At 53.2% G+C, this 16,965-nt stretch overlaps 1 protein-coding gene across 3 annotated transcripts in view; it reads right to left on the reverse strand.

The window, feature by feature from the left end:
• The window catches only part of PLA2G2C (phospholipase A2 group IIC), a 21,299-nt gene continuing 4,334 nt past the window's right edge, over nucleotides 1–16,965 (reverse strand). For all 3 annotated transcript variants that reach the window (XM_004741293.3, XM_004741294.3, XM_004741292.3), the window contains exons 2-6: nucleotides 16,044–16,228; nucleotides 13,496–13,611; nucleotides 11,433–11,577; nucleotides 9,676–9,779; nucleotides 1–1,426 (exon numbers count right to left, since the gene is read on the reverse strand). In XM_004741293.3, the coding sequence (XP_004741350.1) occupies nucleotides 1,257–1,426; nucleotides 9,676–9,779; nucleotides 11,433–11,577; nucleotides 13,496–13,589 (513 nt within the window). In that variant the 5' untranslated portion in view covers nucleotides 13,590–13,611; nucleotides 16,044–16,228 and the 3' untranslated portion in view covers nucleotides 1–1,256. The remainder of the gene's footprint in view (nucleotides 1,427–9,675; nucleotides 9,780–11,432; nucleotides 11,578–13,495; nucleotides 13,612–16,043; nucleotides 16,229–16,965) is intronic.

Genomic DNA, 16,965 nt, shown 5'->3' on the forward strand with positions numbered 1-16,965 from the left:
CCTTTATTCAGCTCACAATTCTGCAAATGGCAACTTAGCCTGGGCTCAGCCGGAAAGTGTTCTTTGGTCCCAGAGAGCTTCTCTTGTGGGTCATGGTCAACAATGAATAGGTTTTGCTGACCTTTGCCAAGAGTTCTTATATGTCAAATGTCTGAGTGGACACAGCAGGGCTGATGGACTTTGGCTCCCATCTGCCATTGGGCCAGCCCAGTCTTCTTCTTGGAGGAGCCTGGCATCCTGAGAGAGTAGAGCACCAGGTCTCCTTGGCCCAGGCTCAGGAACTGGCAGACCATCATTAGGTTCCACTACATTCTACTGACCAAAATAACTCACAGGGCTGGTGCAGAGTTCAGATTCAACCACTGGGAAAAATAAACTCTACCTCTTGATCGACAAAGCTGCGCATTCCTTCACGAGAGCCAAGGATGCAGTGAGGTTAAGGACAATTGTGGCCAATTGTGCATTTTGCCATGCCAGTGGGGCATTAAAAAGAACAGAATCCGCTCAGCTCAGGTCACTTTGGTGTTCATTAAACTCTAAGTCTGATAACACTAGGAGCTTCTGAATTTGGGTAGAAATTTTGGGTCCCTCTGATGCCCCCTTCCAGGTCCTTTCTCCATCTCTGTGACATTTTCCTGGGACACCCATGTGGCAATGGTGGGTGTGGATATCTTCATGCTCTGTCTCCGGAGAGATGGAAATGACATTAATCTTCCCTACCTGAGGGATTTTGGGGAGCAGAACTGGAACAGAGGAGAAACGAAGTCCAAGTGCAGCTCTCAGATCCTTGGCTGTGTGCCAAGACTGTGTTTTGCAAGATCCCTGCTTTGCCCACACCTGGATGTGGGTTGCATGACCCGTTCCCAAGTCCACCCTGCATCCTGATTTGGGGATCAGGGTGGAGGGAGAACTTAGGGTAGATCCTGCATCCTCTTCCCCTTCTAGAAATTCCTGGGTTGGGGTTCAGAATAGCTCTCTATCCTACCACCAGTTGATTGCTTCTGAGCCCATAGGACTATCGGAAAGTGTTATTTATTTGTGTCTATATGCAGGGGCTCCCTCCATAGCATGCCAGGATTTTATCTTTTACGTTGCTGATCAGCTGCTTCCTGGGGTCGAGTGACAAAGGTGTACCCGAGGCCATGTCCTGAAGGGTGACTGCGGAACTAGAGCCTCTTGAGGATGGCATGAGAAGGCTTCAGGAAGGACAGGTGACCTTGGATCCCATGCTGGCCCATGAGGAGGCCCATGGCTGCCTAGCACTGGAGCTTATGCCTGCCACAGCGGGGCCGGCTGGAGAAGAACGGCTTGAAGTTTTTCTCGTAGGTGGGCAGGCTCTCTCGGAAGCAGTAGGCAGACTGCCTGTCACACTCACATGCCCGCAGCCCACAGAGGCAGCGGATGCTGGGGTCAAGGGCACATTGACCTGCAGAGAGAGAAGGGGTCACTGGGGGCTCCGCTTGGTTCTAAGGTGTGGGAAAATGGGAGCTTGCTGCAAGGGGTCAAGGGTTGGAAACAGAAAGGGAGGAAATTTGGAGTCTGTCTCCTGGGTCCCTGGTCACACCTGGACATGCCAGAGAAGCCCGGAAGGAACCGGGGAGGGGAAGGCTGGGCTGCATATGGGGGTACCCTGAGTGGACACGCAGACCAAGGACACAGGACCACTTTCTCAGAACTCACCTCGTATATCCAGCTGCTTGCTGGACATCTCGCTGGGATGTCTCAGGCATCTCCAGCTTAAGGCATTCAGGAGGGAACATTCAATGTAGTGCTCCCTCCGCCCACCAACCTGTCCTTCACCCACGCTCGCGGCTCGAAAACGGCACTGCCTCCTACTCGAGCCCGAAAGTGAGCAGCAGCCTGGGTTCCTCCCCTCCTTCCACTTTGCACATCCAGTCCACAGCAAACGCCACTGATTTCTCTGTTTAGAGGACCTCACGCTCTGCTCTCTTCTCTCCCCCTTCCTGGCCACTCCCGCATTCCCGGTCCCCACCAGCTCTTCCTCCCTAACAGGAGGAAATGAACAGGGACTTTCTTAGACTGTCACCCCCATCAGGTCCACTCTCCTGCTTCAAGCCCCAGTGCAGTTTCCTAATACTGCGGGAAGACATCCAAATCCTCACCAGGAGCCGGAGAGCAGCCTTGCTGTGATCTGGCCCTTGCAAACCTCTCCTCCCCCACTGTCCTTTGCTGTGCTCTGGGAACATTGTCCTGTCACATGCTTGGCTCCCTCTTGTCCCAGGGCCTTTATTCTCATCATTCTAAAACACTGCTCTCCAGGATCTTCAAGTGACTGGATCCTACTCCTCCTTTGGTTCATGGTCAGATTTCCTCTCTTCAGAGAGGCCCTCCCGGGCCCCTGACCTAGAGTGTCATCCAGCAGCCCCTTTCCCGTCTATCTCATTCACTGTGCTTTGCGCAACCCACGCATCTCTTATGCATTTGCGTGCACGTGTCTGTCTCCCCTCGACAGAGTGTGAGCTCTGCGAGGCCAGGGTTTTGTCTGTCTTGTCCATCACAGCATCCCCAGTGGGCAGAACAGATGGTAGCACATAGTGGGTGCTCATCCGAGGGTCTCAGATAAATGAATGCAGCCAGCCTCTCTCTGGGCCTTTGGGGTTGAGTGTCTGCCCTTTGGCCAAGTCACCACTAGATGGAGATCTTTTATTTAGTTGCCAGAGCTGCGGTGCTCTGTGTGTGTGTGTGTGTGTGTGTGTGTGTGTGTGTGTGTGTGTGTGTGTGTGTTCTGCTCTCTTCTGAGGGTGAGGGTTGGGGCTGGGGAAGGGAGGCAGCCAGACTCACCAGTTTGTTGATCATGGGCAAGTTACTTGCAGCATCCACATTTACAAAATGATGATGAGAACTATAAGTGTCAAAAATAAATCATGGTGTCTGCGGTGCAGGCTCCTTGTGAGGGTTCTGGCCGCAGGGTACGGAGGGAGCGGTTTGCACGTGGCAGGCACACCCACCGTGCTCCGTAAGTGCTGACGGTGATGACGATGGTGATGCCTCTGGGAAGAAGAGGAGCCCTTCGAAGTTGGTCCCAGCGCCGGCCGTCCTCCGTTCGTTTGCCTTTCTCCCACTAAAGTCCAACTCCGGCAGCAAGCTGTCCTCCCACACCTCCCCGGAGACTTCGTTTCTCAAGACGCGTCGACAGCCCTCCTACACTCCAGCTGTGCCCTCCGTGTGCCCTCCTGGAGTGTGCCAGGGATGTTCCCGCCCCTGGCTCTGGGCTCCTGCCACTCCCACTGTTCCCGACACCTGGGTCACCTTTGCCCTCGCACTCCCTCTTTCCATCTGAGAAAAATCCTTCAGGATCCATCAAGCCTCAGCTCCCCCCAGAAGCCCCGCTCAAGCCCCTGTCCCCTCCGGGTCTCTGGTCTCCCTCGTACCCAGCACACCCCTTGCTTCCTGCCGCGGTCTGAAGGGGCCCACCTGGACCTGAGGCTGGTGTCCTCGGGGGGCTACTTGGATGCAGGGCACTGCCCCCCTTCAACCATGCTCTCTTCGGGAAAGGGCCTGCCACTCGTCCAGGTCACTGTCACTCATCCAGGCCACCGTCACTCTGCTTGGATCCCCTCCTCTCTCTTGTCCTCTTTCTGGTTACCTCTGTCTTCTGTTCCTCGCTTCCTCTTTTCCATCTCTGTTGTCCTTTGTCTTTTCTCTCACTTCGCTGTCCCTTTCTGGCTTTGTCTGGTCCTTTCAGACACACAGATTCTGACCCTCTCCTGACACAGAGTGTGACCTCTGAACACCTCACCTGGGCCCCAGGCGCGCTGGAACTGATCTTGAACTGGGGCCAACGGCTGTGAGCTACTATTTCCGGGGCATCCCAACGGCTGTGAGCTATTATTTCCGGGGCATCCCATAGCCATGGCCGGGCCAGGCCCCTCAAGACCTAGAAGGAGAGGAAGCCTGGGCCGAGAAATGTCTTCCTTGCCTGCCAGCTCTTCCCAACCAGCCTGAATCCAGTCCCTGCATCTTTCGGTTTGCTCGTGGAGATGCCAAGACAGGAACTGAGTCTTGAAGAAAGGACCTGAAGGCTTCAGGGCCGTTTTTCTCAGTCTGTGGAGTAGACTTCCACGACGGGACGAAGCAGGACGCTGTACAGGAATGTTCACCACAGAGAACTCGGGCTGCTGACAGGCCTCCTCCTGCCTGTGTCCCAGGCCTCTGCCCTGCTCTCTAAATTCTCTCCCTGGGCCTCTGGTTTTGTCTCAGGGAGTTAAGTGCCATCTGAAGGATGCCTGCTTGGCTCAGTCGGTTCCGTGTCTGCCTTTAGCTCCAGTCATGATGCCAGGGTCCTGGGACTGAGTCCTGTATCGGGCTCTGTGCTCAGTGGGGAGCCTGCTTCTCCTTCTGCCTCTCCCCCTGCTTGTATTCTCTCTCTCAAATAAATAAAATCTATTTATAAAAGAAAAATAAATGCCATCCGAACGTCCATGGCTCTTGGGTTCTTGCCCCAGTCAGGTGTCTCCCCTGAGGTCGAGACTCCCGTATGCTCCTGGACACTTGACTTCCCCATTGGGTGTCTGATAAGCATCTGAAACTCAGGAAGCCTCATGCCAAGTGCTTGCTGGGTCTCCGTAGCCTGTTCTTCCCCATCTGCACAAGCTCAGACAACACCTTCCGCACAGCCGCTGGGTCCGGGAACCTTGGATTCGGTCTTTTTCTTCCACACCCCGCATCTTATCCATCAGCGACCCCTGACAATCAACCTGCAAAACACCCGGCATCCGATGCTTCTCTCCTTCTCCACTCCACGCCCCGTGGAAGCTTCTCGCAGTGCTCACTAATGGCTCCCCATCTCTCCTCCCCGGTTCCCCAACCACCATGGACAGTGGCCAGAGTGATCTTTCTAAAGCAAGAGCAGACTGTATCCTGCAGCAAATGCTCTGGAGGCTTCCCCTGCAACGGATGGAGAAGACGCCCTCCTCACCTGCCGGCCCAGCCCCGCGGACCCTTTCCCCGTGCGACACCAGCCACCGCGGTCCCGATGCCCATGGCCTCTGCTCCTGCCACACTGGCTAAATGCTGCTTCCGTCAAGGCTTCTTCGGCCCCCTGAAGTAGCTGTCCTTCCCTCTCCCTGTTGTCATCCTTCTGTATCCTGTTGGCTTGTTGGAACACTTCATTTCTCAATATTTGGGAATATTGACTCGCTCCCTGGAGGCAAGCTCCCTGGGCAGGGAGTGTGCCTTCTCATTACATATCTTCCATCCTAAACATCCAGGGAGCACTCCGTCCCTAGGCGCTGCTGCCCCACTGGCTGGAGGTTCACCCTCTGTGTGGCAGCAAAAGATCCCCTTCCCAGGCAGCGGGAAGCACGCTCTCCATTCAGACCCACCGCCTGCGTGCTTTAGGATTTCAGGCAAGTTGCTTGTCCCCAAGCCTGTTTCCTCAGCTTTCAAATCGGGAAACAGACATTAGCATTGACTATTTTATGAGTTCATTCATTCACTCATCAAACACGTATTGAGTTCGGAACATGTGCTTGGCCTTTGGCTAGGCACTGGAGGTACAGGTCTGAGCCTGGAGACCCCACTTTGCATAGCTCTCAGGGTGTCCTTCTTTGTGGGTTCTAATGGGGACGAGTGCCCCCCCCCACCCACACAAGGCAGGCCTTTTCCTTGCCCTCCCGGACCTCACATTCTGGTTGGCAGGAGAGCGGATGCATAAACAAGCAAGGCAATTTCAGGTAGAGACAAATGTGAGGAGAAAAAAAAGGGCGATGTGTCAGTGGTCAGGTGTTGTGAGGGATACCTCCAGTAATGAGGGAGGAAGAGCTTTGCACACCACGAATTCCAGGGTTGCCATGTTCACCTTCCCTCGTCGGTGGAGGGAGAAGTCAGAGGCTGTCAGACATAGAGGTGGAAGAGGGACCAGGGCTGGAACCTGGTCTCTGCTTCCCATGGCCTCTTGCACAACGCATACATGGCTGTGTGGGTGGAGGGGGTGGGTGTCTCTGCTGGCTAATCTTAAAGTCCCTTGCAAATGCCAAGAACTTACATAAGCCCACTCAGAGGAGGGATAACAACCTCCCTGGTCCCCCCGGTTGCTTGAGGGCGGCCGTCCCCACCTGGCAAATTGGCCCCAGGGCTTGGGTTATAGGCCTTTCTCTGCACTGATCTCCCAGTGACATTTAAAGACATGGACAGGCCAAGTTGTTTTCTTTTCCCTTCCCTGCTCTCTAACTGCATCCCCGGATCAGCTGCAGGTTGCTAGGCAACCTGGGGCCAGGCTCTGGGTAGGGATTTCAGAACTTGAAGGTTGGGGGTTGGTGGTGGTGGGGATAGAGTTAACCCTTACGGGGCTGCACTTTGAACCGCAGTGTAACTGAGGTGGGAAGAGCTTCTCTTCTCTAGGGAGTTAATAACGTTAGCTTGAGGGGATATAGGGGCAGAGGAGAGGCTTCTGAGAAATCTAACAGTCATGTAGAAAATCCCAGTGCTTTTCTGCAAAAGTAAAAGGGAAAAGAAAACTTAGGAGCAAAAAGAAGTCCCGGCTTCTAAGAGAAAAAGCCTTGCCTAAGCACCTGCTATGGGCCAGACCCTGTAGTGCGATTACTTTAGCAACTTTACAAAGTGCAGAGTATTAGCCCCATTTTACAGATGGGGAGACTAAGGCCCAGGGTAGTCATGCAATTATCTGGCTAGAATTGGTGGAGCTGGGATTCAGACCCAGCTCTAAGCCTGACTCCCAAGTGTGTGCTCTCTCTGGGCCTCTTAACGGGGAACAGAAAGCTAGAACAGAAAGATCTGGGGCATCACAGAGGAGCCGAATTCATCTGCCTTTCTCTGTTCGCTGGGCCGGTGCTGTGCATTCTGATGAGGATGCTGCCGACAAGGAAGGCAAGTCCAACAAGACTTGCAATTGTGGGAGCCCTCCAACCAAGCACACCCCCATAACACCCTCTAACCAGCCCCATACCATGGGGGGATGCAGTGCGAGGCCAGAGCACCAGCTCTGGGACCAGACAACCTGGGACCGACTCAGGACTCTTTTCCTGGCTGTGTGACTGTGGACATCTCAACTAACCTCTCTGAGCCTCAGGGTCCTTCTTGATAATCACATTCACCTCAAAGGAGGATCCCAGGGGTTAGCGTGCTCTGTGTAAAGCACCCATCACAGATGCTCACAGACTGCTGCTGTCACTAATGCACCTGTTTTATGGATTAAAAAAACTGAGGCCCAGAAAACTCATGCCAAACAGTGCGTTCCAGAGCATTGGAAAAGCTAAAGACACACGTGTTTTAGTCTTGCCTGTTAATCAGATCAAACGCTTACGCTCTCTGAGCCTGTCCCCCTGTTCCTATAATGAGAGGTTGGTCTAAAGGGACCCCAAGGGCGCTTTCGGCTCTGGAGAATGCCAGGAGAGCAGGACCTGAGTCTGCCTTGCTCTGCGTTCCAGCCCCTGCACAGCACTGGCTCTGGATGGGCACCCAGTAGGCGCTCAGGCAATACTGGACAAGTAAATGAATGTGCCTGGGTCTGGTTTGTGGGCTCAGCAGGTACCAGCAGCAGACCCACCATCAGAACTCAGATCACCAGCTCCTGGCCCTCCTCCTGGGAGCTGGGGCTTGGCAAGGTCAGGTGGGGAGGACGGGGGTTGGCCTGGTACTCACTGTCTAGGAAGCACCTGCCCCCTCCCCATGCTAACACCCTTAACAGGGTGCCAGACTCTAGGAGGTCTTCTCAAGCTTTAGGGGCAACTGGCTGCCTGGCAGGATCTGTGGGAAGCACAGCCCAGGTAGCAAACTTTTCCCACCACCACCCAGCAGGTGTCAAGCAGAGGATGCTTCTGTGTGCCACCTTGGTGGGGGGAGGGGAGGGGTTCATCTGGTCACTCAGATCACTGTCTTCCCCAACTCCTGGGGTCCCAGGCTGTGGCTCTGGCCCTACATGGGAGAGGGAGGAGGACTGCTAAAGAAGCTGCACCAAAAAAAAGAAAGAAAGAAAGCAAACCAAAGCAAAGCTGCTCCAGGTGCAGAGGGCAGAAGCTCGCCCCAAACCTGGGACCACAGTGTGGGCAGGTGCTCCGCACCGGCTGAAATTCTACTTCCCTTCTCAGATCACCCTTTCCCTTCTTCCTCAGTCCCCACACTTCCTGAGGGCACTAGAGGACAGAGCTCCTCGAGGATATTTTCTCTAAAAGTGGTAACTTTTCAAGCACCTTTAAAGTAACACTTGACATGACAGATGTTGTGATCAAGAGGAAAAGCAACGAGAAGAAACCATATGGAAGGGAGACCATGAGCCAGGCTGAGAAGAGTCAGGGGCACCTTTGCTGCGTTGCCCCTGCTCCAGCCAACCGCCAGGCTTGCCCCCCTGACTCCTGCCAAGGGTGGGGGCGGGGAGGAAGGGTGAGAAGAGGCAGCCAGAAGCTTGGTCCCTGCCTCTGAGGGCATCATGCGTCAAAGTCAGCAACACTTCGGGGGCAACTTCCTCCGGCCCTCTTCCCTTGGCCACCCACCAGGCCCTCACCCCATCCCAGCCCCTGCACATGGTCTGCAGGATCTCCCAGGAGACACACGGCTTTAGGTATGAGCACCGTCATGGCCAGAGAGCTCCAGCACAGAAGTCTCTTTGAGCTCACGTGGGAAATCGGGGTTCTCCCCATTGACAGTGTGGCTGGGGGCTGAGGGCTGTGGAGGCTGAGACCTCGACCATCTGTCCTCCCATTGTGGGGCTCTGAGACCCCAGCCTCATCCCCCACCCCCGCCCGGCTCAGGTCTCACCACTGGGTCAGGGACACCGCATAGTCCTAATGCTTGGTCCGTCTTGGTATGTCCTGAGGGAGGGCTCCGGGGTTGGGGGGGCGCTGGGAAGCCCTAGAGTTTGGGCACTGAGCACCCATTCTAAGGTGGGGGGGAATGAAAGGAAGGGAGGTGGTTGTTCCCTGACCTTGGGGGGCAGGTGAATCCCGACACACTCACAGCCGAGCACAAATACACGTAAGGAGGAAAGTGGTTTGTGCCACTCCGCAAGGCCAGGTGGGAGACCAGTTGCCGGAAGGGACACTCAAATCACTGGCTCCCCCGGAATGAATGACACTTATGAGAAAGTTACAGCCAGGGACTTCGAAAGTGCTTGCTCTTTAGACCAAACTTTCCCTAGACACACACCCCAGGAGCCTCCAAACACGCTCCGGGATAGCGGGGGCCACTCCCCACCTGCTGGACACTCAGGCTTGCCCGCCCCTGTTCTTTGCTCTCCTCCTCGAATGGCCTTGATGACACATGGGTTCCCTCCCCCCACCCCTCCTAATTACTTTTGTGTCCCCCGCCCCCCAGCCGCCCCTGACAGCCCCTACCAGGGCTTGGCATGTCCTCGCCCTTAACAAATATTTATTCAACTGAAAGACAGCTAAGCTGCTTTGTTAACACATGACAGACAGAGGAATGTTCTCGACAGCAACAGTTGCCAAGCAAAGCTGCAAGATGCAATGTAATCTCAAGTCAACAACTACTTATCGAACAGGTGTTATACCCCAGGCTCCCGGAAGGTGCTGGAGATGCAGCCACGGACAGGACAGACCAGAGACCAAGCAAGCACTCCCAAGAAGCTCCGATTGCTAGAACTGTCCATTTTCATCTCAAAGCGCTCCTCTACCAGGAGGCAGGCATTAAGGAGAGGCCCAGGTTCAAAGTCATGTCCCTGCAGAGAGGGCTACTCACAGGCCACGGTCCCGTTGGCAATGTGGAATTCGTAGCTGTTCAGCACGGGCTGGCAACCAAACTGCTTTAGCTTCCCGTAGCAGCAATCATGCGCCAGGCAGCATCTGGGGGCCAGACCAGAGCAGGTGATGGGGGAGGGCCTCGGGGTATCGGGGATGGGGGACGGAGGGGCGGGGGGAGCCATGGGTGGACCCTGGAAAGGACGCCCCTGCCTCCTCCCCAGAGCGAGAAAGCATTGATAACAAGGAGGTAAGTTCCTGAAGATATTAACAATATAAACATTACCACTCACATTTCGTGAGCCCTTTCTAGTACCTTCTGCTATCTCATTAGTTCCTCCATGTAACCCTGTGAAGTGTGATTGTTGTTCCTATTTTTGTAGGGGAGGAGATGAGCTCCCAAGGGGGGAATTTCATTAAAGGATACAGCTGGAAAATCTCACACACACACACACACACACACACACACACACACGGGGCTCAAACCTAGGTCCATGTGACTCGGTCATTCACGTAATGAATTTTTCCTGAGCACCTACCATGTGCCAAGCACTGTGATAGTCTCTGAGAAGACAGGGCTCACCAAAACACCCAAAGCACCATGTTCTCATGGTGCTCAGAGTGGCCCAGGGCCGAAAGGGAGAACACGAAGAAGAGAAAGCAGCTGGGGCAGGACCGGGGACCGGATTCTAAGACACAGAAAAGCAAATGCTCTGGGCCAGATGCTTCCGTCCTTCCTCTCATCAACCCTACCTGGGAGCGGGCTCTTTGCTCTTTGTCGTCTTTGTCTCATGGTATTAAAATAGTCATCAGCCTTTGGGCTTGGAAGGGGAGGGACAGTGGGTCAAGGGTCCGGATTTGGAAACAGGCAAATTCTTATTCAAATCCTAACTTGGCCACTCAGGGGCTGGCATGTCTTTAGGTTTTGCCATGGTGGTTTAGGGGGTCCTCATGGCTGCTGCCTGTCACCTAGGGATGGGACCACTGCCTTGGCCACCAGATATGTAAGGATTAAGTTAGGTTCCACTTGCCAATCACCGATCCCAATGCTCAGCACAGGATGGGGATTCCATCTGTGTCTGTCCCCCTGTAGTGCTCTGGGATTCCTCTGGATGGAATATTCCAGGCTCTCAGGAGCCCAGCCCCAAGGAATCAAGCTCCAGGAGTGACATTTCGGGTCCCACTACAAGAACATAATTTACACACAGGAGCTTAAAAGTGGTGAGAAACATCGTATTTCTCCACATGAATGATGTACAAGCTTTCCTGTTTCCTCCCTCCCCATGCCCTCGCCAGGTTACGCCAACCTCCACTTCTCAGGACTCACACTCCCCACCCCACGCTCAAGAGTAGGCCTGGCAGCCACACTGGGCCATGTGGCCTCACCCAGATGGACAACTTTTCCAAACTGGGCCACTGGGATTCTCTCTCCCGGATTGTGGAATTAGGCCCAGGAGACAGCAGGGCGGCCTTGCCACGGTCTAATCCTAAAAACTGGGTTGCTGAGCGAAGATCACGTTTGCCGTGACGTTGGAGAACTGAAGATGTTTCTCGAGCTCTGAGCAGGACTGACTGGATGATTTTTCAAGGCCTGGTGCAGCACGAGAACTCGGGGCACGTCGTCTGGACACAAGGATTTCAAGATGGTGGCTGAGGGACTGCGAATGGGCTTCTGTCTCTCGCAGCGTGAGTGTCCTAACACCCTGCCTCGCCTCAGGCTTGGGTTTCAGTGCACATGAAAGGAGCCCCCAGACTCACCTGTCTGTGTCGTCCACGGGGGTCCCTTTGCCCCCAAGGCCACAGTAGCAGCCATACCCGTAATACGAGAAGAAGGCACTCCGTCCCGTGATGAGTTTGACCATCCTCTGAAATTGCCAGAAGCTGCTGTGGGCAGGGGCCATCACTGCCGGCCAGAACACAAGAAAGAAGACATTGGGGAGTGAGAACATGCCAGCCTGGTGACTGGAACCGAGAGCGGTGGCCTCTGGGACACCAAGAGACCCCGAAACATGCCCCCAGATGTGGGCATGGCCCGGGATCATCAGCCCCTTTCCTGGAGAAAGGAATAGGATCAGAGAACACTGTGCCCCAGAGCCAGTTTCTTGCCACCCCAGGATGAGAACCCAGCTTCCATGATGTTTGGGACATTACCGTCAACTACGTCTCCCCACAGCGCACCCCCCGCCCCCACCCCACCAAGTGAAAAACCAGCACCCCAGGCAGAAACACCCTTGGGTCTCATGCAACATTAATGGGAAAATTTTAAAACCAGAGATGCCAGTTCCTACTAATATCCTCAGGCATGTACAATCTCTTAAGAGGCAGAAAAGATGCCCTCAATCTTATTTTTTTTTAATTGCAAATATACAGGGACCTGGCAATTTTTACTTCTACAGAATGTTTACAGAAGTGGGGGGTAGAACACACATACACACACACAGACACACACATACACAGACACACACACACACACACAGAGGGATGTTTGCTGCAGCTTGTCCCCTGTGGTATCAAAAAATTGAACACCACCCACATATCTACTAACAGAGGGAGAGTAACTAAATTGTGTCTTGAAAACATCTACTTTTAATAGCAATCTCTCCGGGATTGAGCAGTGGGATTGAGGAAGTAGGTGGAGAAGAAGATAGACACCATTTATATACTTTTATGCTATTTGGCTTTTTTTTTTTACAGTGACCATGTAATACTTTGTGACCAAGTAATACTTTTCTATTAAAATGGTTGAAATGAACATGTGGAAAAGTCTAGAAGCATGTCTACCAAACTCTGAAGAGTGGTTACCTTTGGGTGTAGGAAAAGGACCAGGGTCTGGGAAGGATGAGAAGTGGCTTCAGCTTGTTATAGTCATTTATTTTACTTTTTAATTACCTGCATATATTAATTTTTCAATAAAATAACATAAAAACATGAACTTGGGAAGAAACACAGAGACAGAGGCGTATGGAACATGTTCACAGGAGACTCCCCATATGAAACTGTGGTTTTATTGTCCTAAAGCACCACAGAAGGGGTGGGGAAGCCTGGGGTAGTCACAGCTGTTCCCCAGCAGTCCCTCGAGAGAGAGAGGCCAGGCACTGATCTTGTAGAGAGCCCACCACAAGGGCTGCAGAAATGGTCCTTCCTGCATTACCCCCCCCCCCCCCGCCAAACAACTCACCATCTTGAAAACTGTAAATTCCACCCCGGACTAAAGGGAAAATGGGAGCTCCATTTCTGACATTTTGACTTAGAGACCTGACAGTTACAAAGCTGAAACAGACAGAAAAATGGATCCGGAGAAAATTCTATAAATCAAACCCATCCGAGTCAAAGAGTTTTCTAACAAACTCAACACAGTTTGCTAGCAAGTTCTTTCTCACTCTGCAGGGGTGTGTTATCTGATCTCTTGGTAGCAATGACTTATAATTATCCATTATTCCATAAGTCACCATAAGAGAGCCTTTCTGATGAGAATTAATTGTCCCTAAATTAGCTAGATATATGTCTGCGTTTTTGTTCTGGAATCTACATGACTTTAAACAAAGGCAAAGAAGGAAAGAATAAGAGGCTTCCAAAGGGGGTGTGAGGTAAAACAGTAGTCAAGGTTAGCAACCTTTGATTTTCTCGAAGTTTCATGAGGTCCCAGTGCTGGGACCAGCCCATTTTGTAGAAGTAACAGAAGGAGGAGGACTTTGGTGGGCGCCTATTCTCTTCTGATTTCCCCCCCAACGCGATGCCACGTCAGGAGGGGCTGCCTGGAGACACGGACACCCAGACAGGAGGACAGAGCCCTGGAGCTCTCCCAGCTCCATACTACTTACGGCAGGAGGCAAAGACCATGAGAACTCCAATGGCCTTCATTCTGGAGGACACCAGGGGGTCGGGGGCAGGGCGATCACACCTTTCTCTGCTCATGAGGGGTCTGCCAGCCGAACTCCTGAAAATAACCAAAATGAGGCGAGGCCATGTGGGTGCCAAACTCCAATCACAGCTTAGGGCTCAGAGCAAAGGGATCTTTTTCAAACCTAATTATCTCTGAATATGATACACTTTCTGGTGTTTAGAGCCTAAATATAAAGATACGAAGGGCTCCGTTGTCTGAAGAGTACAAGTGTTTCTTTTCTTTTTCTGGCAATGCCGTCCCCTCTTTTTTTCTTTTGAGGAGTCGGTATTTCCACTGTTCCCAAGTTTAAAGGCATCCAGGGTGTCCGTGATGGAAATCCCATGCCGGGAAGTCCAGCCCCGCTAGCACGGTGGGCCCACACCCGTGTCTTCCTTCCCTCCTTGGAAGGGAAGCTCCTCCGTCAGAAGAGCTTAGCTCCTCTGAACCTGGGCTTCCCCTCCTATCAAGTGAGTCTAAAAGACCTGTTAGTAATTTCAAACAGTTATGAAGGAGTTCCTCAATGTCACATGCTGTTTTCTTCGAGGTCTTTGCGAGCATTCCATGGTTTCATCCTCACAAACTGAGAGGCTCTGTCAGAAGAGCCTTCTCGAACCCACAGAGCCCCCAGCTTCGCAGACTTGGGGGACCAATGGAAACAAGGCAGGTAAATCTGCTCGGTACCGAAAAATGCTAGGACAGCGAAACACACCCTTCTTAATACTATTTGCAGCACTAGGTGTCCTCATATGTGGCTCGCTTGCCATAGGACAACAGAGGAGGCTCAGGGACCCCTGTTGTCCCCAGAAGCCTTCCCACCCCTGTTCCGGTACGAGCTCTAAGTGCAAGTGGCCTTGATGTGGCCCATCGGGAATCAGGCTCGATCTGATAACAGCAGGACTCGGAGTACAAACAGTAGCTCTGCTGAGCCCAGAGAATTTGATAGGCAATGAGCTTTGGCTAGCTTTACTCTCCGTGACAAAGTTTCCCGGGAAAACTTCAGAATGAGCTCCCTGCTGTAGGGCCCCGGGCCAGGGCGTCAGGGGTCCTTGCTACCTCTGCCCCTCTCTGGCCTGGTTCTGCTGGAGGATGTAAGGCTCGGCCTGGACCAGGCCTGGTCTCATTCAGCCTCTGTTCCAAGTGCTGCAGGGAAATTTTTAAATTAGGTTCCGTCTCTACAGGCTGGCTCCCTTTCCTCTTCTGAGTCTGCAAAAATAACCGTGCGATGGTGCAGTCCAAGAAGAAGGCATGCACGTCTTTTAGATGAGCAGGTGATGACGCTTTGGAGAGACAAAGAAAGGGACTCGGGTGTGTTACTGGTAATGAAATCAGTGTGTCTCTGGGCGCCAAGTCCTCCTCTATGCGTCAGGTCCTCTTGAGTGTCAACTCCCCCCCTGTGTGCCAGCTTCTCCTTCTCTGTCAGCTTCTCCCTCTGTGTGTCAGCTTCTCCCTGTGTGTCAGCTTCTCTCCCTGTGTGCCAGCTTCTCCCTGTGTGTCAGATTTTCCCTCTGTGTGCCAGCTTCTCCCTCTCTGTCTGCTTCTCCCTCTGTGTGCCAGCTTCTCCCTCTCTGTCAACCTCCCACCATGTGCGCAGCTTCTCCTTCTGTCTTTCAGCTTCCCCTTCTCTGTCAGCTTCTACTCCTGTGTGTCAGCTTCTCCTTCTCTGTCAGCTTCTCCCTGTGTGTCAGTTTCTCCCTTTATGTGTCAGCTTCTCCCTCTCTCCAATCCATCTTTGTTCACTTCCTGACAGATGTCTCTCCTGGGACATCTCATCCTGGGATCCTCCCGAGAATGCACTTCTCCGTCTCAGAATCTGTGTCCAGGGAGGCCAACTTAGTCCCATGTAGAGTGATAAGCAGTGAACTCACCTTCAAAAGGAGGAGTTGGAGGGGGCCTTAAACTACCTTAAATTTGTATTCCACTCCTATTGGCTCCTCTTACAACCCCACAGGTAAAGCCTATCACTTTCCCGTTTGGCAGTTGAGGAAAGCAAGGCTCAGAGAGCAGTGACTCACAGCTACCAAAGTGGCAGGACCAGAACTGAACCTCTGGTCCCGACCTCCCAATTCAGCGCTCTTTCCACCTCACCAGGCTCCCTGCCTAGACCTCTTGCCCATGTGGCCTTTTGAGGGTGACAGAGCATTTTCAAGGACGTCTACTGGCCTCCACGGCTGTGACTGAGGCGGGACGGGCACGGTCCTCTCCTTTGACTGACCTCTTGTGGGTGCTTTGGGGCACAGGGCCGGAGGCCCGGGGATGTGACAAAGGGCGAGAGCATGGTGGGGAGCACGGCACGGGCTCCAGCTCCAGCTCCAGCCTCTAGCGCAGCAGCCAGCGGGTCAGCAGGTGCCGGTGAGCAATGCCCTCAGACCCATCAATTCATCTGATGTAGACAACGCTGAAATGTGGGCTGGCTTTATCCCCACCGAGAAAATGAGGAGGAAAGAACCCACAAGCTCCATCATCAAAGCTCATTCTATTTTGCTCACCTCTTTGTTCCCAGTGCCTCCCGGCACACGCAGGGCCTGGCACACACGAGGATGATGGTGAGGATGATGGTGAGGATGAGTCACTTTTGTGTCACACTTCCACACCCTGCGAGGCTTCTGAGCACTTTGCAGACAGATACTCCGTACGTCCTCACAGCCCTCAGCCGGAGAAATGCCGCTATCAACTTCATCGTGAGAATGAGAAAGCCAGGCACGGAGAGGGGGAGGTAAATCCGTATTTGAGGAATGAATGAAGGAAGGAAGTGATCAGGGTCTGATGATGCTTTGAGTTACAGAAACATAAACAAAACCATCCCCTCCCCAGGGCCAGCACGGACTAAGCACTGTTTGTGGATTATCTCCCTTGATTCTCTTCCAAGTCTCCCCTTGTGGTCCAGATGATCCACCCCAGTTTCTAGATGGGAGAACAGAGACTGGCAGGAGTGAGGGGTTTTGTCCCGCACACTGATGGAGCCAGGACTCGCCGCAGGTGTGTGGACACCAAAACTGGCATCCCTAACCCTGAGCCATTCTCCTGCTTCCCTGTAGGGCACGGTGCCCAGGGCTCTACCTACCCAAAACACAGTGAACGTTCTTACTTGAGACACAATTCCAGCAAGGGGTCAGCTTCTTTTTTTCAGACCCAGCAGTGGAACGGGAAGGGAGTTAAATGGTGGCTTTTAGTAGGCGGGCAAGGGAGAGAAGGGAGTGATGAAAATGGTAACGGACCAAGCCTGCAAACCTGGAGCCACGGAGTGTGGGGACGGATAGTTCTGGCGGCAGTAACACCATTGCACCTGGAGTGTTGTTGACTTCGAGTCATCAAGAAAAGGTGCATTGTGTAAGAGACCGCGATGCGGGCAAACCGTTCCGGCTTCTCTGTTGGAAAAGAGGGTAGGGGCGGGGGGCCCCCCACTTCCTG

Source organism: Mustela putorius, unplaced genomic scaffold, assembly GCF_011764305.1.
Source record: "Mustela putorius furo isolate JIRA1106 unplaced genomic scaffold, ASM1176430v1.1 tig00003853_pilon_pilon_pilon, whole genome shotgun sequence".
Lineage (NCBI taxonomy): Eukaryota > Metazoa > Chordata > Mammalia > Carnivora > Mustelidae > Mustela > Mustela putorius.